This window comes from Podarcis tiliguerta (assembly GCF_965153285.1).
Source record: "Podarcis tiliguerta genome assembly, chromosome: 5".
NCBI classification, from domain to species: domain Eukaryota; kingdom Metazoa; phylum Chordata; class Lepidosauria; order Squamata; family Lacertidae; genus Podarcis; species Podarcis tiliguerta.
In genome coordinates this window covers 20,261,100-20,283,294 of record NC_139538.1, presented here as the reverse complement: position 1 = coordinate 20,283,294, position 22,195 = coordinate 20,261,100, and the positions used below count along the sequence as shown (strand labels likewise).

The window sequence follows — 22,195 nt, the reverse complement described above, 5'->3', positions numbered from 1 at the left end:
AGGATCACCATTTCCCCTTCCAAACGTAACAGAAAACTGTGGTTAAAAGCAAGCTGGGTTATTATCGGTGCTAAAACCAGCATGCAGGAAGAGAGGTTAGCGGAGAACTTGTGGATCCAGGGCCCATTCTCAGCTTTAATAAAGCAGCTTTTATTAAGCAGAGTCATTTACGTTTGAACTAGCCCTGTGCAAAGTATATGTGTGTGCACTTAGCCTACTGTGTTTCCCAAACTCTGGGTTTGTAATTCCGAGGAACGTGCTTGGAGTGAGAGAGATGATCGAAATTGGGTTTAGGTAGCCCTAGTCTAGCGCCTTGTTCTTGCAGCAGTCAACCCCCCAGCTCAGACTAGCAGAGTGAGCAGAGTTTCACTCATGGGACCTCTGAATGTGGCTAGGATGCAATGTAGATTTCCTTAAATATAAAATAATCTCCTTCCCACCAAAATCTGTATCACATGCATTCTCCATTTGCCATCAGGTGCCGTTGAATAATATGTTTGGATATTCTAACGAACTGAGGTCGTGCACAGAGGTAAGTGAATATATAATTTCTGAGCTTATTTTTTAGAACAAACAAAACATTCTCTCTCTTGCAGAAAGCATTGTTGGCTTTTACTGTTTTTGGTGTTGTAGCCACATCCCTACTGCAGCACGCTAAAGGTCCTTTGTGAGGATGGCGCTGTAGCCTTGGGCTACAGTGTTTGGCTGAGTTTTCTTAGCATCACAGAGCACCAAGGCAAGCAGCTCTAGAGAACAAGGGGTAGACTAAGTCTGGGAAGGAGACTGAAGGGGGAAGGCAAAGAATGTCTGGGAAAGCAATTCTGAGAAAGGAGGAGAAGAGGAAGAGACCAACGGAATCAAGAGAGGGGAAGGAAAATGGTGGAAGCAGCGGGAGAAAATGTGAAGAAAGAAAAGGTGCAGATTGGGAAGAAGCACAGAGGAAAGGGGGGTCTGAAGTGCTCATGTTGCAGGTTTGGAATAAACCACCAGATGTTAGATTGCAGCTGCATATCAAGAAAATGACAATGTTTGTGACACATGATAGGAGTAAGTCAACCACTACCTATGTTACATTTTCTGTCTGGAGGCTTTCTTAATCCATTATAATTAGCAAAAAAAACCCCTCCCCCATGTGTTCAATCCTTATCCCTCTTAACATAAGGTTACCAGATTTTGTTTCAATGAATCCGGGGACACTTTTCAACTTCAATGGATTTTGTATGGGGTCTGATTTGTAAATCCGGGGACTGTCCCCGGGAAACGGGGATGCCTGGTAACCTTATGTTAACATTGTCCTGCATGTTTATCTTCCTGGTTTTAAACTGAGATGCTCTGAAGCTGACAGTGCCCTTGCTGCCTTTTATCGCCATTAACTACGTACTGATCAGCGCTGGTTTGTAAGCTCAGGCGCCTGCTCAAGAGGCAGTTGGCGGTTGCCGTGCCACTTCTGCATTTACTGGGTTTAGTTTCACGTGTTACAAGGAAACGATGTCATGTTTTGCGTGATGCATAGAGTTGAGAATTTTTTAAATTTGTCCGTAATGTGGAGGTTCTCTTGTCTGCAGGGAAAAGGCGAATACACAATGGAATACGTCAAATACCAGCCCTGCTTATCCAGTACCCAGGAAGAATTAGTTAACAGATACCTAGAAGCAACAGGGCAACTTCCTGTGAAAAAGGGCAAGGCAAAGAGCTGATCATGAGGACCTGCCACCAAACATCTACTGCCGCTAAGCTCTATTGATTTAATGACTCTTTAATATTCAGAGCAGACTTCATCCTGGATTGATACATCGACTTTATTAAGTCACTAAAAGACTGTTGCTGAAATGTTCACATAGAAATTCCATTAATTAGTCACTGTCTTAATTTAATAAAATGTCTTTAGCTTTACTTTAAAAATTATATTGACTGCACATGTTCTATTTATCCTCCCATGTGAGCCCCATGATAGACAATGCCAGCTGTCCTGTTGCAGAGATACATGATATTTTTTAAATATGCTTGTCTTGATAAAAGAATTTAGAAAGGTATATATATCTCCAGCTAAAACTGAAGTAGATAATTACAAGATTGCTGGAGGCAGGTCAGTCTTTAGGAGCAAATTTATCATGCATCTCAGAAAGTGTCCCATGAAAAGCAGTTCATAATTTTAATCAGTTTTTACTTTCCCTGCTACACAGAATAATTTTGAAATTGACCAATAAGACAGCATACACAAAATGTATCGGTATTCATTTTATTGGAGATGTTAAAAGTTAGCATCAACTGTTTTATTTTCAAAACTTAAAATATTTTATCAAATATTTATTTAAAATGGCAGTTTTAAGAAACTTAAGACATTTGTTTATATATTAAATTTGTCTCATACAAAGTTACCTCCTACCAGAAACTTGGTGACAAATCAGTAGTTTTTACATATATTTTTTTCTTAAAAAAAAAAGTTTTCAGAAGTTTTAGCAAAAATATTTTTTTTCTTTTCAGAAATTACAAAGAAAAGAGGATATTTATGGTAGCTCAGAAATGACTAGTGCAAAGCTTTGAAATATGCGGTAATGATTTATATAGAAGAATCACAACAGTGGTTTTGGAATATTAATGGAAGGTCATCTACACCTTCGCAAAAAAATGTTTACAGCTTTATAATGCAGGTGTTCTTCCTACTTAAAATTTACTTTCATCATATTGAAGTATGACCCCATTAGCAGATCCCTCTTCCACCCCAGAACCATCTGCAGATTCTGAAGAGTCGTCCTCTGAAGAGCAGTCATATTTCACTCGTGCCGTCAAGCCAGGTCTCCAGGCAACACGCACATGGCAGGAAAGGTTCTAGAGAAGCATACAAAAGTAATCAGTATTTATGTAGCACTGCTGAGTGCTTGAATGCCCAATTCTACACTTAAATACTCTGATGTCTTATATTCATTTACAGTGGTGCCCCGCAAGACGAATGCCTCGCAAGATGGAAAACCCGCTAGACGAAAGGGTTTTCCGTTTTTCAATGCGCTTCGCAGGACGAATTTCTCTATGGGCTTGCTTCACAAGACAAAAATGTCTTGCGATTCTTGCGATTTTTTTCCGCTCCCCACCCCCTTTTTCTAAGGTACTAAGCTGCTAATAGCCTTTTAGCAGCTAATTCGCTAATCCCTTAAGCCTTTAATAGCCACTAATAGCCGCTAAACCGCTAATAGCGCTAATAGGGTTGCTTCGCAAGACGAAGAGACTCGTGGAACGGATTCTTTTCGTCTTGCGAGGCACCACTGTATTTACTTAGATTCCACCTTTTCCCCCAGACAGACAAAATAGAAAAACAACAACCCAGTCATTAAAAAACAATTAAATAGTAATGGAATTAAAACTAACTATTCAAGCATACAAATAATGGGCCATAAACATTTAATGGCACAAACCCTTTCGTTAAAAACAGCCAATTCCTTGAAGCCTGTTGGCATAATAAAAGTCTTCACCTTCTTTTAAGCAGAAGTCCCAAAATCTGGGAGCGGCCACTGAGAAGGCCCTCTCCCACATGCCCACCAAGCCTGCCACTTATAAGTCCCGTTAAGTTTAGTGGCGATTACTCCCAAGTGAAAGGGTACAAGGTTGCAGCTTAAGATGATCATAGACACAGTCCCATTGAACACAAATAAGACTTGCTTCCAAGTAGATAAATAAGCCTGCTTACTAGGGAGCAAACCCTATTGAATTTAGGGGGACTGCTGAATAAACACATAGGATACTGAAGCTTTTTATTCTGTTAGTCAGTGGGTTACTGAGCCAGAGAGAGAGAGAGAGAGAGAGAGAGAATGACTTGACAGACCACATAGTGAATTCATGGCTGATGCAGCCTAATTTCAGCTCAGTTTCTTAGCCACTCACTATGCTAGTTTTCAAAGTAGATTATTGCTGCACAATCACACTTATTACATGAGTGAGAAGCAATCATATGTACTGTAGTATTCTTACCTCTGAGGAATCACTTGTCAGCTGAGCGGTGTAGTCAACTTCAAAGATATTAATGTATTTTTTTACCTGGAAGAAGAAGATGGTCACTCAAAAATTCCACTTAGAAAATGCAGTGATTTGCATTTAGTGAAATATGAAAGAAACAGTTATTTGATCCAGGGATGGTGGGGGTGGCTCTATGCAATTTTGTGTTTCACGTTACATCAGCAAAAACTACTTGTTTTTATTCTAAGTGCAGTCAGGAAGTACCATAGCATTTCTGGTATACACAACAAAGCTTCCTTAGGACATCCACGCACCCCTCCACTGCTTTTGCAACTAGCTTGAAGCTACTGTTGTTTATCATTGCTTATTGCACTAAGGCTGTGCCCGATCTTGGAACTTACCGTATTTTTCACTCTATAAGATGCACTTTCCCCATCCTAAAAAGTAAGGGAAAATGTGTGTGCGTCTTATGGAGCGAATGCAGGTGGGAGGCTCTGCTCAGCGCTCCCTTCTCCCTTCTGCTCAGGGCTGCCCTTCTCCCAGAGCCACACACACACTCTTCCTCCCGCTGCCCGGGAGAGGCTGCGCGCGGCTATCCCATAAGCCAGAACAGCAAGAGGCTATCCCAGAAACCAGATCCCTCTTGCTGTTCTGGCCTCTGGGATTCAGAATATTTTTTTTCTTGTTTTCCTCCTCCAAAAACTAGGTGTGTCTTGTGGTCTGGTGCGTCTTATAGAGCGAAAAATACAGTTCTTGATAGCATCGCATTTGTGTTGTTTGCATTTGATGGCAGAGAAAAGTGAGACCCTTAAAAAAAAAAAAAGCCCTACTGATTTTAAGCTTAAAACATACTTACTAGGGAGTAAGCACCCCACTCGACTGCATCCAGCCAGTCCATCACACACACACACACACACACCCCTCCTCCATACAAAGGCAACACCAAGACTAAGGAGGCTGACAGGCGCCGCACCCCTTAGACTGGCTGTAAGTAAGGAGGTAGACAGATGTAAGGTTGTCCGAGGGCAGAATGAGCTTTGCCTCTGCTGCTGCTAAGGCCTGCAAAATCTGCTGCACAAGGCCCGTTTTCCCCTTGTGCAAGTGTAGAATTTCACCTACCCACGGCTTCAAATTTGTCACTTGTGTCACGGTGTAACTTCTGTGTTCAGAAGATTTCTCCCATGAGATGTAACTGTTTCCAATGGCGGCCAAATTCTGCAGAAAATCCTGAGAGGGCTTGTTGCCATCTGCGGACAGAAAAACAGTGGGGGTTTTGTGTGTGTGTTTAAGGAAAAAGGATAATGAGATTCTTTTATGACAAGCAGAGTGAGGCTCTCCTGGAGTCCTGTGACGGATGCTCAAGGCCTAGTTGCATATGCTGCAAGCCCCCCCCCCCCCCCCAAATGGGAATTTTAAGAACTAGGGTGAGATTTGTTGCCAATGTTAAGAATGGCAGAGCTGGCCTGATCGTCCTTCCACTTCTTGGAAAACAAAAATCCATTTATCTCAGGTGAACTTTGGAAAAACAGATTATGTGAGTTTTTGCCTCACTTCTGCTTCAGTGGGGGGAAGCTGGCTGCAGAAATCACCAATTTGACCACTATAGCTTAGTGGCAGAGCATCGTCTTTGCATTGAGGAGATCCCCAATTCAATTCCTGGCATATCCAGGTAGGGATGGGACACATCCTTGTCTGAAAATTCTGAGAAGCGGCTGCTAGTCAATATAGACAATGGTGGACCTCTAAATTCCAACAAATATTAAAATTACATTAAAATGTCACACATTAAAAACTTCCCTGAGCAGGGCTGCCTTCAGATGTCTTCTAAATGTTAGGTAGTTGTTTATCTCTTTGACATCTGGTGGGAGGGCATTCCACAGGGCAGGTGCCACTACCGAGAAGGCCCTCTGCCTGGTTCCCTGTAGCTTTGCTTCTCGCAGCGAGGGACCCACCAGAAGACCCTCAGTGCTGGACCTCAGCATCCGGGCAGAACGATGGGGGTGGAGATGCTCCTTCAGGTATACTGGACCGAGGCCGTTTAGGGCTTTAAAGGTCAATACCAACACTTTGAATTGTACTCACAAATGTACTGAGAGCCAATGTAGGTCTTTCAAGACCAGTGTTATGTGGCGACTTCCAGAGTTCTTGAATTCTGCTAAAACATTTATCCCCCACCATGCCTTTTCCCAAATGTCAGGAGCTGATTTGCAACAGTCCCCCCCCCCCTTTAAAAACGCTTTGAGTGTGGGAGAGGCGAAGGATGAACTTTTATACAAATGAACATATATGTGCTACTTAGAAAGGAAAGAAAGAGACAGACGGCTTCACGGACTCATAATCATCTTGCCAATATGCTTGCCTGTCATGCAAGCTGTGAACCTGAGGGAATGCCAGAGGTGAAGGACCCACTGCGACTGCTCTTAACATCCTGCTTTTCCGCCCACAAAGACGCTTTGGCCAAGCACTGCGCTGGGCTGAAAGGAAGGAAATGGTTCCTCTTTGTGTGCAAATCACATAGAGGAACCGAGTTCCTTATTCATTGGGAACTCAAAAGGATTAAGCCTCAGCAACTTGGCTACCCTTCTGCCTTCTCCCACAGTCAGGAAAAGAAAGGGGAAATAGCTACTGATTACTAAAGAAGAAAACCTTCGTGTTACTGGACCTGCAAACCACAGGCAGCTGTAACCAGTGCAGGATCACGGCATTCACCACTAGTTTTCCGGGCATCTCTTATCAGTCCAGGTTCACGCAACATTGATTAATTTTGCTAACTGGAATGAGAGATCATTTGCAAGAGATATACCTCTGATGCTGTGGAACAAGGCGACGTCCTGTAGCATATTCTGCGGAAGATGGCCTAGGCCCTCTGGGTCTTGGCTGTGTGGGCACACAATGTCAACCTTCGGTTTAGGCTTCTCTCTCTGGTACCGAACAGTTGCAAGGCATGAGCCTAGATTTTGCTTAGGGGGAAAAACCAAAAGACAAAATGATGCTATTTACTTCCAATTGAAAGGCTTTTACATTCCCACATGCCCGGTCCAGATAACCCACTGGTGAATCCAAGAAGCACATTCTGAGAATAAGTGTTGTGCAAGCGAATAATTTCTGGAGGCAAAAAGTAGGCTGGGTGTGTGTGCTGGGTCAGAAAACAGTAAGTGGTGGACATATTAACCCATCTTCCACATGCCAGAATGTCAACCTGGACCCCTAGTCCAAGGGCTTCTCTCCCTCTCCCTCTCCCTCTCCCTCTCCCTCAAAAGCACATGTGAAACCATCACTTGGTAAATATCTAATTTAAGCTTGCAATCCAAGAGAACCATGACCAGTCCATGTGGACTACTGATCTTCAAATGGGTCACAACAGCAGGACACCTACCATACAAATACAGTGGTACCTCGGGTTAAGTACTTAATTCGTTCCGGAGGTCCGTTCTTAACCTGAAACTGTTCTTAACCTAAAGCACCACTTTAGCTAATGGGGCCTCCTGCTGTTGCCGCGCTGCCGGAGCACGATTTCTGTTCTCATCCTGAAGCAAAGTTCTTAACCCGAGGTACTATTTCTGGGTTAGCAGAGTCTGTAACCTGAAGCGTATGTAACCCGAGGTACCACTGTATATGGTTAAAAAGAGAAGTGTATTAAGAAGGATATTGTTAAGCTGGAACACGTTCAGAGGAGAAGGACCAAGCCTTATGAGGAAGAGGTGAGGGAATTGGGTATGTTTAGCCTGGTAAAGAGAAGACCGAGAGCAATCTTCAACTATCTATTATATGGATGATAAAGCAAGCTTGTTTTCTGCTGCTCCAGACCTGAACCAATGGATTCAAATTACAGTAAAGGAGATCCCGGCTAATTAGGAAGAACTTCCTGGTGGTAAGAATTGTTTGACAGTGGAACAGACTCCCTTGGGAGGTTCTGGACTCTCCTTCCTTGGAGGTTTTTAAGCAGAGGTTGGATGGCCATCTGTCAGGGATTACTTATCTGTGATTCCTGCACAGCACTAGATAGGACCCTTAACTGCATGTGAGAACTAAGGGTGGGCACTTGGAGTGAAATGATTGTAGACAATGCTGAGTTAGATGAACCAATGGTATCAGGCAGCTTCATGTGCGCTTTTATTTGTTGTTTAGTCGTTTAGTCATGTCCGACTCTTCGTGACCCCATGGACCAGAGCATGCCAGGCACTCCTGTCTTCCACTGCCTCCCGCAGTTTGGTCAAACTCATGCTGGTAGCTTCGAGAACGCTGTCCAACCATCTCGTCCTCTGTCGTCCCCTTCTCCTTGTGCCCTCCATCTTTCCCAACATCAGGGTCTTTTCCAGGGAGTCTTCTCTTCCCATGAGGCGGCCAAAGTATTGGAGCCTCAGCTTCAGGATCTGTCCTTCCAGTGAGCACTCAGGGCTGATTTCCTTAAGAATAGATAGGTTTGGTCTTCTTGCAGTCCATGGGACTCTCAAGAGTCTCCTCCAGCACCATAATTCAAAAGCATCAATTCTTTGGTGATCAGCCTTCTTTATGGTCCAGCTCTCACTTCCATACATCACTACTGGGAAAACCATAGCTTTTACTATACGGACCTTTGTTGGCAAGGTGATGTCTCTGCTTTTTAAGATGCTGTCTAGGTTTGTCATTGCTTTTCTCTCAAGAAGCAGGCGTCTCTTAATTTCGTGGCTGCTGTCACCATCTGCAGTGATCATGGAACCCAAGAAAGTAAAATCTCTCACTGCCTCCATTCCTTCCCTTCTATTTGCCAGGAGGTGATGGGACCAGTGGCCATGATCTTCGTTTTATTGATGTTGAGCTTCAGACCATATTTTGCGCTCTCCTCTTTCACCCTCATTTAATTCCTCCTCACTTTCTGCCATGTGCGCTTTTAAGGACATCACAAATCTGGGGTGCTGCCTTTCTTAAATCCAGACATGACCAGAGAAGTTGCACTTGCTGAATTGCAGGCACATGACACCTGCCCCCCCCCAAAAAAAATCTAAGACGAGAGATGGAGTCTTGCTACCTTGAGGAATGTGGGAGGAAGATGCAGGAGGTGTGTTGTTGTGAAGAAGCACCAGGCAGTCTGTGCTTGGGTAGAAGTATTGGGGGTCGGGGATGGGGGAGGAATCAGTTGAACCACCTAAGGAGTATGTGCTATGTACTACTAGGAAGGTGTGGTAGAGCTATGACTAGTTGGAAGACCTGCACAGATCTTCCAGCACCACAGGGCAGCAAACGAATTCTTCTAGAACAAGCACCAGTGTTGGCATGATTTATTTATATGCCACTTTTTAAGCCCCCCCCCCAAAGTGGTGAACTTAAAACATATCAATGCAAAAGCAATATACAATAAAGGTAAAAAACATAAAATGCATCAAACAATATAAAACATGTTTGGACTTTCAATGCCAGCACCATGACAAAAACAATAGTGTTAGACAATGCGTTCCCTTAGCTTAGGAACAGCATGCACCATAGCTGTCTACTTTTCCCTTTTCTTGCAAGGAATCCTATTCAGAATAAGGGAATTTCCCTTAAAAAAGGGAAAAACGTTGACAGCTATGGCATACACCTGCATGAGGCAGGGCAGAGGGGATGCGGGGGGTGGGGTTTCTTTCATCTGAATTAACATTTATATCCTGTCCTTCCCCCAAAACAAACCTCTGTGATAGAAATACAACCAAAATTAAAATAAAAACATCCAAACAACAAATAAACTCAGTGAAACATGTTAAACATATTTAAAAACAGCTGCAACCAAGTCATACGTCTAGATAGACCCGCTTATACAGAACAATTTTCAGCAGGTGTCTAGAAGGGAAAAGGGAATCCATTTTAGCCAAGGGTTGTGCAGACCTTTGCTTGCAAATAGGTCAAGCACCAAGAAGCCGAGGCAGGTTTGTTGCTTTCGCTGTGGGTAAGAGAAGTGACTTGGGCAGGAGCCAATGATTATCAAAGGAAGACTCAGCAAAAACATGTCTGGGAAGTACCATATGTGAAACAAAGTTCCATTTTATTGTGCAAACTTACCCCAGACTTAGCATCTTTTGTAGCAAACTTCAGGGAGAACTTGCGCTCAACTCCTGGGATAAACTGGAAGAGAAAGAAGCAACAGTTGCACTTCACAGCATTTTTTTTAAAAAAAGAACAACAATGAATCCAGAAGCATCACATTATAATAATACTTAGCATTCAAATGATGTCCTGCTGCAGGTTCAAAGTTGGAAACTTGATTGAAAGAAATTGCTCAAATGAGCCCTTTTCTGTGGCGATTTAAATCAAACCTTCCGAACAAATGTTGTGGGGTTTGTTTTTTAAAAAAGAATGATAAATATGTAGTGAACCTCTCCTTAATTTATACGTTGTAAGAACTTGTCTGCATGATCCAAAAGGAAAACTTCCTTTCCAACCCTCAGTAAAACTTCCAAAAGGTCTTTTTTGGTTTCTGCTTGCCCAAGAGAGGCTGCAATCGTATGTTTATATCTGGGCTTATTACTTCAAGGTATTCACAACCATTTTGTCTGCACACACAAACCCCTTCACATGAGCTGTGATTAGACCACAAAGTTTCTAATTGAACATCAGGAAACACTGGCTGAAGTTACAGGCACAAGGGCAGAACGGGAGCTATCCAATTAATTGGCAGCTGTAGTCATCCAGCTTCATGATGTGACTTGCCATGTGTCTGTAGAGGGCTTAATTTCCATGCATCTTCTCAGTTATTTAAAAATACCTGGTCATTTGGAAACAGTCCGGTGAACGACACTGGTCTGGCCCTAAACTCTCGTCCAAAACAGCAAGTACATTTTCAAGCACCATTTCTGCATATCCCGAAAGGATGCAAGCTAGACAGATAAGGAAGGGTGAGGGAATTCCAGAACGGCTTGCTAGAGAGTTTAGACCTTGACAATGCACTGCTTGTTTTATAGGCTCCTCGCTAGCAAAGAAATGCACTGAGGAATCATTTTACCTCTGCAAGATTAATCTTTCAATACAGAAAAGAAGAAGCAGAAAAAATACTGCTTCAAGAGATATCTAGCTTCAGGCATTACATCTGGCCACTGAATACTGTTCAGGTTTTAATAAATGTCACTTATTCATGGATTTGTTTAACAGCATTTCTAGCCCTGGTAGCATCACATTGCTTAGACGCCCCTATCTGTAAAAATGATAGTAACATGGTGTTCTGTTAGGGCCGAACAAAGTAACCTGAGTAATCATTATATAGCTTTTTATAAGCCAAGACCCTGGTGTAGGGTTGCCATATATCCGGAATTTCTTGGACATATCCTGAACACTACATTTGGCAGCAGTGTCCAGGCAGAAATCATCCCCCCCCCCCCACCGAAAAAGCTGTCCGGATTTTCACTGTTTGAAACATGGCAACCCTACCCTGCTGGTTCAGATATAATGCTAAGTATGTTTAAATGCAGAAGGGACGCGGGTGGCACTGTGGGTTAAACCACAGAGCCTAGGACTTGCCGATCAGAAGGTTGGCGGTTTGAATCCCCGCAATGGGGTGAGCTCCCGTTGCTCGGTCCCTGCTCCTGCCAACCTAGCAGTTCAAAAGCATGTCAAAGTGCAAGTAGATAAATAGGTACCGCTCCAGTGGGAAAGTAAACGGCATTTCCATGTGCTTCTCTGGCTCGCCAGAAGCAGCTTAGTCATGCCGGCCACATGACCCGGAAGCTGTACGCCGGCTCCCTCGGCCAATAAAGCAAGATGAGTGCCGCAACACCAGAGTCGGCCACAACTGGACCTAATGGTCAGGGGTCCCTTTACCTTTTTATGGTTAAATGCAGAGGCAGTTTGAGGGTAGCATGACTGGTATGGCTGCACTGGGCATAGTTTTGCAGGGGGCACCAAAATAATGCTCTAGAACAGAGTGCAAGAGGCAGCAATGGGGGGAGGATTTTAGTGTTGCACAGGGCGCTGCTGAAATTTGAGAGCCCAATGTTAGCATCATGTGAGTCTCTGGCTTGTATACTCCTCCTCCAGCATCTCTAGGAGAAGGCAATCAGAAGCCTTCATTTCCATTTCCAACCAACCATAGTTTGTCGGTGCATGCAATGGTATAGTGGCAAATTCAGAGGTTCAGGGTCCCTTCCTGATAGTCACATCTCTGTTTAAAATTACCAGAAGTAAGCTGAAAACTTAACTTTGTTTATCTTAGTTAGAACAGGATGTTTAAACCTGCTGTGGTAAAACATAGTCAGCAGTCTTGATCAAATTTAGTGATAGGCTGATCATCAGAGAGATAAAAAGTCGTTCTAATAAAATCCTTTATAGAGCTGAAGATCAGTGTAAGTAAAAACATACTATTGCTTTTTAAAGTAAATGCTTTGTGGTTATACACAGCATTTTTATAACAGTGATGTTTCTCAGGGCGGTTCATGTGATAAAATACGAGGTAAAAACACAACTAAATACTTAAAACAAAAACAACAAAACAATAAATGCACCACCACCTCAAAGACATTTAAAAGGTTGTAGAATATTAACCAGTCAAAAGGCCTGGTTGAAGAGGAACATTCTATAAACAATATTATCCACCAATGTCCAGCCTCCCTTGAAAATTTAGAATATCAAGTCATACAGAAAGACAGACAAGTTTATGTATTATACACAGGTGTTTGCCAGTTTCAAAAGATGTGTGCTGTTTAAAAACTACTTCTTTTTGTCAGTCTGTTACTAACAGCACATTATCCTCTGAGTGATAATGTATTGCTCATCCCTCAGTGACGATCCTGACTCACAAGCAAACCCCTACGACTGCATTACTATGTCTGACATTTTACATCAACAAGCAGGCCGTCTCTGGGTCAAACTAGACCTGACAAAGGAAATGGGTGTGAAGTGAAACCCGCCAACTTTAGGACCACAGGGCTGCTTTCAAATTTTGTCGTACTCAAAGCAGACCCACTGAAATCAGTGGATTTAATAGGAGCTATTCGCTGCTTCATAATAAACGATGGAAGCTAAGCACATCTCTTACAAGCCAGCCCTTATAAGGTACTGCCACATTAAAAAATACTCACCCTAAAGCAAGTTCCAGGAAATTAGCTTGTAAGAGCAGGATTGAGGTTGACGTTTGGGGAACTTGGTTTAAGGGACATTTTGTGGGGGGGTTGGGGGTTGGGGGGGAGTGAAAGTGGCAGGGCAGTCCCCCCCAAAATGCCCCTCTCCTCAGTATCTTCTTATATGGTAATCCTAGATACATTTGCATGGGAGGAATTCCCTTTTGTGCCCAGTAGGGCTTTCTTCTGAATAGGAATGCCTAATGCCGAGTTGTTAGTTGTGTTAGTCAATAAGGCCCACCGTTTACTTAATGAGACTTATTGCCTAATAAGTGTGTTATAGGATTGCAGCCTAAGTCAACTGAAATCAATGAAGTTTGCTTAAGACTTGTGTTGAATAATGCCCTAGGTTAGGGATCATCAACCTTTTTCAACCATGGGCCAGCCCACTGTCCCTCAGACCATGTGGTGGGCCGGACTATATTTTGAAAGAAAAATTGAATGAATTCCTATGCCCCACAAATAACCCAGAGATGCATTTTAAATAAAAGCACACATTCTACTCATGTAAAAACATGCTGATTCCCGGACCGTTTGTAGGCCGCATCCAGCCAACGGGCCTTAGGTTGCCTACCCCTGCCCTAGATGTAGAACAAGAATTGGTAGAAGTCAGATTAAAAGCAGGGAGGTGGGGGGGGGGAGTGTTAAAAGACAGCCAAATTCTGTCCGGGATCAGATTCCTATCTTTTAGATAGCTGCTTACTAAGGGAAAGTTTGGCAAGCCCAGCTTCTAATATCACTGTGCTATGCTCTGCATCGGAGCACTCAAGGAATGGAAGCTCTGTCCAAGAGGAGATCTGGCAGCTGGAAAGAAACAATAATGAATTTCACCACTGCAAAGCAAGCTGGATATCTGGGAAGTGAAGGAATCCCCATAATGAATCGTCTCCTTTTATATTTAAAAGCTATATCAAGGTTTTTACTGGGAGGGAAACTCAAAACATCCAAAAGGGAATCGTTTTCAAGATTGTTCCAGCATGAGAGAGAGAGATCAGTAATGGAGTCTACCGAGATGTGATTCGCACAGCTTTTTTCTATACAACCCAACGATGGTTGTGGAAAACCTTCACACAGCCAGTTGCCACTTCCTTTGTTTGCTGTTGGGTTAAGAGTTGTATACAATAAGATTGTGGGCATAAAACTAGGGCATTGCTTAGATCAGAATGGTATAGTTGATAGTGTATTGGATCTGGACTGATGAGACTTGGGTTCAAGCTCAGTGACAAACTTATTTGTGTGATGTGGAGCAAGTCACACTCTTGAGTTATGAGGCTAATGTAATGTTAGTGCAACATGTCGGGTGAGGGTAATGTAGGTAAAATGGGGGGGGGGACAGAGCTATTTAGGGGAAGGGCAAGAGTTTAAAAAATGGTGGCGGCGGGATAAACTGATTTACCATGGCCACAATGACATCCGTGCTTGCAATACTCCCGCAGCAACATCCAGGAAATGGTGCCCACAAGCACTTGCAGGCTTGATGTTGCAACCCAGAGGGATCACGTTGTAGAAGGATACTTCCTTCCATTGGGTGTGTGAGCTGCAGGAACATTGTCTGAATCAAATGCAATTTCTATCAGAGGGGTTAGCTAGGTTGGTCTGTTGCATCTAAAAAAAAAAGAAGGAGCCAAAAGCCTTGTGGCACGTTGAGGACTTAGCAGATTTATTGTGGCATAAACTTCCTGACGTGAAAGTGTAAAGAGTGAACACCCCTTAGGTTACAGGCTAGAAACTGCCAAATTCTAACCCCAAAGAGGTCCATGCCTGTAAAAAGGATATGGTAGGTGGGCATAGGCTGGCAAGGTGTATGGGCAATCTTTTGTAGAAGATAATTGTCATTTCGAGGAGCTAGTGATCTAGCATGGTTATCTCTTCCTGCCTCTGTTTACTTCCCCTCTATCTCTTGTTCTGTTCTTTGATGGCTGAGAACAGCCTTTAATTTGTTGGAAAGAAGTGATAATGCAGGGTACCTTCTGACCTTTGATGGTAGACATTGTTTGGAGGAATGTGCAGTATTGGAAGAGGGGGCTAGCGAAATAATAATCTGCACTAGCTAGTAGAGCAAGGCACATAGGCTAACAAGTTAGCTACCCATAAATCAGATGCGTTTTGGGCATAGTTCTGAGAAGCTCACGCATGAACTGATAGCCAGTGGGTCGTGCAAACGAAGGCTACCTAGGGGTCACTTGGCCACTTCTTGAAGGCTTCCCAGTGACAGATCGAAATGCTTGCTTGGTAATGTATATAATGCTTGCTGTTTAGAATAAGATCTTTAATCTTCTCACTCCCTTGTGTTTGTATTGCTTCTGAATCTCATTAAAAGAACCACCTTGCATTTAGCAAGCCACAAGGTGACATCTACCATGCCAAGCAAGTATATATGGAGTCCCTGGAACTGGCAAGTATTTATGCCAAGCTGGAATCAAAGAGGTAGAGTGTTCTGAATAGCTTCTTTGAGCACATGAAATTGTGCTGCGTCTTCCCCGCCGCCGCCGCCGCCGCTGCCACCACCACCTGCCCTGCTCCCAAAGCAGTAGGTCTTTCCATAGAAGAATAGCTTCAGATCAAACTTCATCCAAAGAAACACACTTTTGATGAAGTCCAAAGGCTGGAAATGTTAACAAACACCCTCCTTCAATCCTGGCCAGACAGCTGGTTTGTTTTGTAAAACATTACAAAGAATGCTTACTCTTGTCTTTTTCTACCCAGCGAATACCTCTGAAATACAACAGAGGGTGGGGGGGAGAGAAAACATTGCCCCAGGCTTTTTGCTGCCTGCTTAAGAATATTTCTTCAGATTTTCAAAGGGACAGAATGGAATACAAGATTTATTATTCAAGTGGAGATTAGAGCCAGCAGCAGATCTTAGGAGAGCTTTGGTCTTAACCCACTTGGACTAGTTTTGCAGGGGGCTCTTTGAGATCTTCACAAGTGAGGCTGAATATGTTTATCCTCTGCTGTATACAGCCTCATCAGCACTTGGCTGTGCCAGAGATCCAAACAACAAGGCTGGTTTTTCATTAGCATGCTTGGATAGCACAACATACTCCTGGCTTTACAATTTTATTCATTAGCAAACATTGCCTGTTTGGATAACATAATTTTTTTGAAGATGTGTGAATGGCTTTCATCACAAATTCACATTCTCTTTGCTGCTGACAACTGAGCCTTTGCATGGTTTTGAGTGGGTGGGGGAGGATGTAGACTGTATGCAAAGACCCTTCTAACTCCTGGATCCAGCAAGTGTTAAAATATAAGCCAGGCTAGTTTCCTGTGGCAATAGCCTGGGAGATGGGCCATTCCATTAACAAAGGAAGGAGTCTCTGTGTGAGACGGCAGATGGGTGGGATCACCTTCCCAGCTAATGGTTAGTTAGAAAGAGAGTTTGGAAGTGATGTGACCTAGAAGGAAAGCAGCAAGCTAGAGTTTGAGAGCAATGTTTGGTTTCTGTTTGAATCAAAGGCTATGGCTATGGAAGAAATAAGACCCTTTTGGTGGTGTTAATACTGTGAACCCCTCCATCATAGGCTCAGGTGTGTGTGTGTGTGTGTATGTATGTTTAAATAAACCATATATCATAAAGACACCACAGTCTCTCCTGTGCCTCAAACCTGAAACCCCTGGAAACTCAAACCACTTAAGATATTGGCACACAAGATCCTAAATTGAAAGTTCATTTAGGAAACATTGGCAAAGTGGCTACTCTCTCTTTGTGCCAAAAATAAATAAATTACTGTTAACATTCTGAAACAGCTGTATCTCATTGTGTGAGCATGGCTGTAAAATGTATGTTGTCAAATATATGCCTCTCATTATACTAGAAAACTCAGAGACATCCAATGGGAAGGAAATGCAAGACATACGAAAGGAGAGAATTTTACAAAGGAATTAATTAATTTACAAAATTCACTGCCACATGATGTCGCAATGGACTTTAAAATATGATTAGGCTATCACTGCCTTGTGGGCTTCCCATAGGCATTCGACTGGATACTAAGGGGGAAAGATCCTGGTCTAGACAGGCCTCTGGCCTGACCCAATCGGGACTATTCAATCACAAATGTACAAGGCAGTGCAAGAAGGAACCAATCACATTAAACCGATCCAGTTTTGCTTGGAAAAAGCCATTAGCCAACTTTGAATTATGGTTTTGTGCTAAACCCTGCCGTTCATATATGATCCAAAGTCATAACAATACCATTTTAATGCCATTATAACTGGGAGATGTTAGAACAATCAACAGCATCTCAAAATGTGTGACAAATGGCAGAGGGAATACCTGGTCCAATGTGTCCTTCATCTCCCTTTCTATGATGAGGAAGTGAGAACTTTGCCTACATACTGCTGACTGGGAGTCTACCCAGATTAACTAAGGGCAGATTCACACTACAAGTTACTACAAGATTCATACTGCAAGTTAATTTATTCTTTAGGACAGAACGGACTGGTAACTTAACAATGGATTAAACAGTACGTGATCAGGCTTAATAACAACCCCCAATATGTGGCTCTTCTGGAATTTGTGATGGATGCGATTCATCTGCAAAACTGCCCCTTAAGAACCACTCATCAGGGTTTAAAGGGAGCACAGCAGCAGCCCAGTGTCAAAGTCAGAACAGCTGGGCACTGCAGGATGGGGGAACCTTCCTATTGATAGACCCTGCCCTGGTACCAGAATTTTTTTGCTGCTGAAGGCACTCAACAGACACACCTAAAGAGACCTGGATGCCTTGAAGAAGGAACTCCACCCACCCAGTAAAGTAGTTCCATCTGGCTGCTTGTAACCACTTCTGCATTCAATGGGGAGGGGGCACTCCTGCTGAGGTTCACACCTCCAATTGTCCCTTGGGGGAAGCTGCAAGCACCAGCCCTATTCCAGCCTCTTACCTCTCTTTTTTTTATGAGTGTGGCTGTGCTCTGAGGGTTCTGGGGTTTTGTCAAACTAACTTTTGCCTCCCCATTGTTGACAAGAAGAGAGTGCAGGATGAGAGTCACTTCCTTTTTCTCTCATCTCTTATCTGCAAAAGCCAAGATATGACTCATGGCGCTAGGGCAGTGTCTTCCTCTGGAGACTCTCTCTTTTCGTCTTTTATTTCAGATTAGACTGGGAGGTTGATCTTTTGAGGAGCGTAGGTGGTAGTCGTGGATTCTTTGGGAGTAGGATAACATCAGTTTGTCCATTGTCTGTTGGCCTAGGTATATCTTTTCTTAGAATCAAAGTTGGAACGGCCCATGAGAATCACGTAGTCCAACCTCCTGCAATGCAGGAATCTTTTCACCACTCAACGTAGAGCTTGAACCCACAACCCTGAGATTGTGTCTCAGGCTCTGACTGAGCTATTTTACCTGCACTTGTAAATATAGTGTACTGATTGCTTAGATTACTAGAGTTGTATTTTTTCAGCTTAGATCTTGACATTGGCATTATGTTAATTGCTATTTTAAGGCCATGAAGGTTTTGGTGGTTGTTCTTTTGCTTAGCTGCTTTAGGCCTTCTTTAGAAGAAAAAAGCAGGGTGCAAATTCTGAATAATATGTGATCTCCATCTCACAGTATGGTATACAAACCTCAAATGCTCCTCTACTCTAATGAAAAATGATTACAGAGTTCCAACTTCAAGCATTGTGTTTGCAAAATACGGCATAATGGAAAAAGGAGGTCACCAAGATTTTCAACATAGAAAACTCATGTTATTTGAATTAAGCAATTTTCTTGCTAAGTATTCATTGTTTGACATAATAACTTAGCACTAAGGCTTCCACTAAGGTCTGCTAAATAAAACTGTAGCTCCTTCAAATCAAACACAGATATTGAAATATTTCACTGCCAAGGCAACACCAGGATAAAGCATCCCATCTGGAGCAGCTGTGTGTAACAGAAATTTTAGGACCCTGCCCCCTTGTCTTTCTAAATAGTTCACAAGTGCCCTCTTGGAAAAATTCTTCAGGAACAATGCTAAAACTTGCAGTCTAGCAGCTTTGCCAATGACTCCACAGAGTTGGGGGGACAAATTTCTGGTGAACTCATGATTCAAAATACCAATGAAAAGAACAGCTGGACACTAGGAGTCATCACTTCTCTGGAAATGTGCAGTTTCAGCCCAAGCTGTTCCCATCCTATCACAAGAACTTAAAGAGTCCTGCTAGTTCAGACCAAATTTCTATTTAATCCTTCATCCTGCCTTCACAGTTCCTTTTTTTTAATGTAAAACATTTAATTTAAAAATGTTGACACTACAATATATGAAATAGCTATTAGAAATGCACATAGTGTATTCTATAGCTGCCAGCTTTACGTTTTTAGGAAACTGTAAGTTACACTGTGATTAAGACTTGTAGTTTTACGCTTCTGAAAGTCCACATTATATCACAGTGATGATGTATGGTCAGACTTAACAGCCCCAATTGTTAAACACTTGGATGAAGCTATAACCAGTTTTATTGCAAAAAGACCCTCTACACATTTACATCGATTCTAGTACCTTACAATTTTAGCTACCCAACAAGTCATTAACATACAGAAACATGCATGAAAAGCAAGAAAGATCACCCATCCCTTCTGCATATTAGCAGCTTGTCACTGTTGAGCAACAAAGCTCACACCACTGAGTTTTTAGGTGAACAGTCCCTTCTATGGGAAGCTTGCAAGCAGGCCATGAGTGCAACATTACTCTCCCCAGCTGTGTCCTGCAGCAACTGGTGTCCATTTTCAACCATGTATAAGCTTATCCCGCATCCCTTTTAAAGCCCTTCAAGGCATTGCACACACTCCCATATACTCCGCAACCAGTGTACTCCCACAGCTGATTTCAGAAGCAGCGTACACACAGCATTAGCCACAATCCATATCTCCCTGGGCACCTATCCTCTTGTTTCTTATGAAGTATTGTGTTTTGACGAGTTTTCCCCTAGGCCAGTTGGGATGGCTCACTCAGTAGAGAATGAGACTCTTAAGTCTCAGGGTCAAGGGTTCAAGCCCCATGGTGGGCAGAAGATTCCTGCATTGCAAAGGGTTGGATTAGATCTCTGACATTCCAGGATTCTAACCCATATGGAGAACAACAAACAATCTAGCTGCATTATAAGCCATTAATGTGAATACAGTTGGCGACCATCACTACAGCCTGCATTATGCCAGAGCATCACACATGTTGGCCACACTCCCAGCAGGCAGAGCAAACAAGTTGCCCTGGAGACCAACTGTGATGGCGAGACTTCTTTAAACTTTCCAGTTCCACTCTTGCTAGCTTGAGGGTCTTCCTGCTACCTTGCACCAAGCAGCATTTCACTGCAAATCGAGTGCAGGTGTCATGGACAGGACCCGGTGGGCTCATCGACATGGTAAACTTTTGCATGACAGTCTGCCTTTTCTTAAGTTTACAAGAAAATTCCATAGTACTCTACATAGAGCAAGCAGAGTTGCCAACTTTTTTTCCTAGCAAGTCAGACAGAAGTTTTACAGGTGGAACTTTCCCCAGAATGGACAGACACACACAAACTGCCCACTATACATTTCTGCCACCTCAAAAGGCACAATGGCTCTGCGGGGGGGAGGGGGGTATTAACAGAGGATTTCCATAGGGGGAACCGTTTCAGTCTGCTTTGCAGCAAAAGCTGTCTTGTGACGCCTTAAGGACTTGACACACTTATTAAGGAGTCAGAAGCTGCTTTTATAGAATAGAGTCCACTCCATCTGCAAAGGACCACAAAAGGCTCTGTTCCAGACACTGCGCGTGGATTTTGGAAAAAGCCCCTCTCATGGGTTTGGCCAGGATTGCGGGGGCGGGGGGGGGCAGAACCTCAGTTAAGCATTTTTTATTGATTTAGGGGGCAGCCGCCCCTCCCTGCCCACGCCCATGGGCCCCACTCCCGGTACAAATGCTTACCCCACCTGTTACTTAAGCCACGCCCCCTTGAACGATTCCCACGGCGGCGTTCCAAAGCGCCGCGCCTCTGCCCATGTGCAGAGTGCGCTTCCCTGTCCCCCTAGACCATTCGGCCCAAGGATCCCTGCCCTGCCTTACCTTGGCGGACGCCTTCTTGACGTACGCCAGACTCCGCAGAGAGCTGGGCGAGCTCTGCAGGTAGTTGAAGAAGTCGAGGGCCGTCTGCGCGGGCCGGCGGGCCAGCGCGGTGTAAGGGTTCAGCGACAGCCGAAACTGCTGCTGCTGCTGCTGCTTCCAGAGCGCTTTCGCAGGGGCCGGGTCGCCTCCCGCGGGCCAGAACAGCGCGAGCAGCGCCGCCAAGACGAGGGTCGTCTCCGAGCGCAGCATCTTCTTCCCCGGCAGGAGGCGGCGAGCGAGTGACTGAGCCGGAGCGGCAGACCAAGTACAAATAGTGCGGGCTTCCCTTCTCCGGAAGCCGATCCCGCCTCCTCCCCGCCGCCTGGCTCCGGCCCCAGACGGGAGGAGGCGCCCTTCGCAGCAGCGCCCACGCCCTGCGGCCTTCCGCTCGCCTCGACGGGGGCGTCGAGTAGGGCAGCGTGACCCGCGCCTGGGAGGGCTGGGGCGGATTCTCGGGAAAGGAGCCAGCGACCCCCTTTCCCCCCAAACGACAACGTGGTTTAATATCATCCTGCCTTTCCAGAGGAAGAGTCACCTGTTGGATTTGGTCATTTCCAATAGACACACACACTAGGAGCCAGCAGCTGCTTTAAAAAGGCGTCAGTGCACCTTCCAATATTTATTTAGCTGCTTCCTTTGTTTCTTTTTCGCTTTTATATAATATAGGTAAAGGTAAAGGGACCCCTGACCATTAGGTCCAGTTGTGGCCGATTCTGGGGTTGCGGCGCTCATCTCACTTTATTGGCCAAGGGAGCCAGCGTACAGCTTCCGGGTCATGTGGCCAGCATGACTAAGCCGCTTCTGGTGAGCCAGAGCAGTGCACGGAAATGCCGTTTACCTTCCCGCCGGAATGGTACCTATTTATCTACTTGCACTTTGACGTGCTTTCAAACTGCTAGGTTGGCAGGAGCTGGGACCGAGCAACGGGAGCTCACCCTGTCGCGGGGATTCGAACCGCCAACCTTCTGATCAGCAAGTCCTAGGCTCTGTGGTTTAACCCACCCACGTCCTTTTATATAATATATATTACCCCTATTACACTATCAAGAGTCACCCTACTATAGGTTGCATCTAACACGCTCACTTAATTTGTAAACCCTAATAAATACAGCAATAGAATAAAATT

The 22,195-nt window shown here is 44.1% G+C and overlaps 2 protein-coding genes across 2 annotated transcripts in view; one reads left to right on the top strand and one right to left on the bottom strand.

The window, feature by feature from the left end:
• The window catches only part of GFM1 (G elongation factor mitochondrial 1), a 35,501-nt gene extending 34,969 nt beyond the window's left edge, over nucleotides 1-532 (top strand). Inside the window, exon 16 of the mRNA XM_083442760.1 lies at nucleotides 346-532. Coding sequence (XP_083298886.1) covers nucleotides 346-350 — 5 coding nt within the window. The 3' untranslated portion in view covers nucleotides 351-532. The remainder of the gene's footprint in view (nucleotides 1-345) is intronic.
• Nucleotides 533-2,225: 1,693 nt separating this feature from the next.
• RARRES1 (retinoic acid receptor responder 1) lies at nucleotides 2,226-21,391 on the bottom strand. Its single transcript, XM_083443026.1, has 6 exons — nucleotides 21,031-21,391; nucleotides 9,964-10,026; nucleotides 6,752-6,908; nucleotides 5,068-5,195; nucleotides 3,964-4,029; nucleotides 2,226-2,829 (listed from the first exon to the last, which is right to left on the bottom strand). The coding sequence occupies exons 1-6, from the start codon at nucleotides 21,277-21,279 to the stop codon at nucleotides 2,665-2,667; spliced, it is 828 nt and encodes a 275-aa protein (XP_083299152.1). The 5' UTR covers nucleotides 21,280-21,391; the 3' UTR covers nucleotides 2,226-2,664.
• Nucleotides 21,392-22,195: the final 804 nt, after the last annotated feature.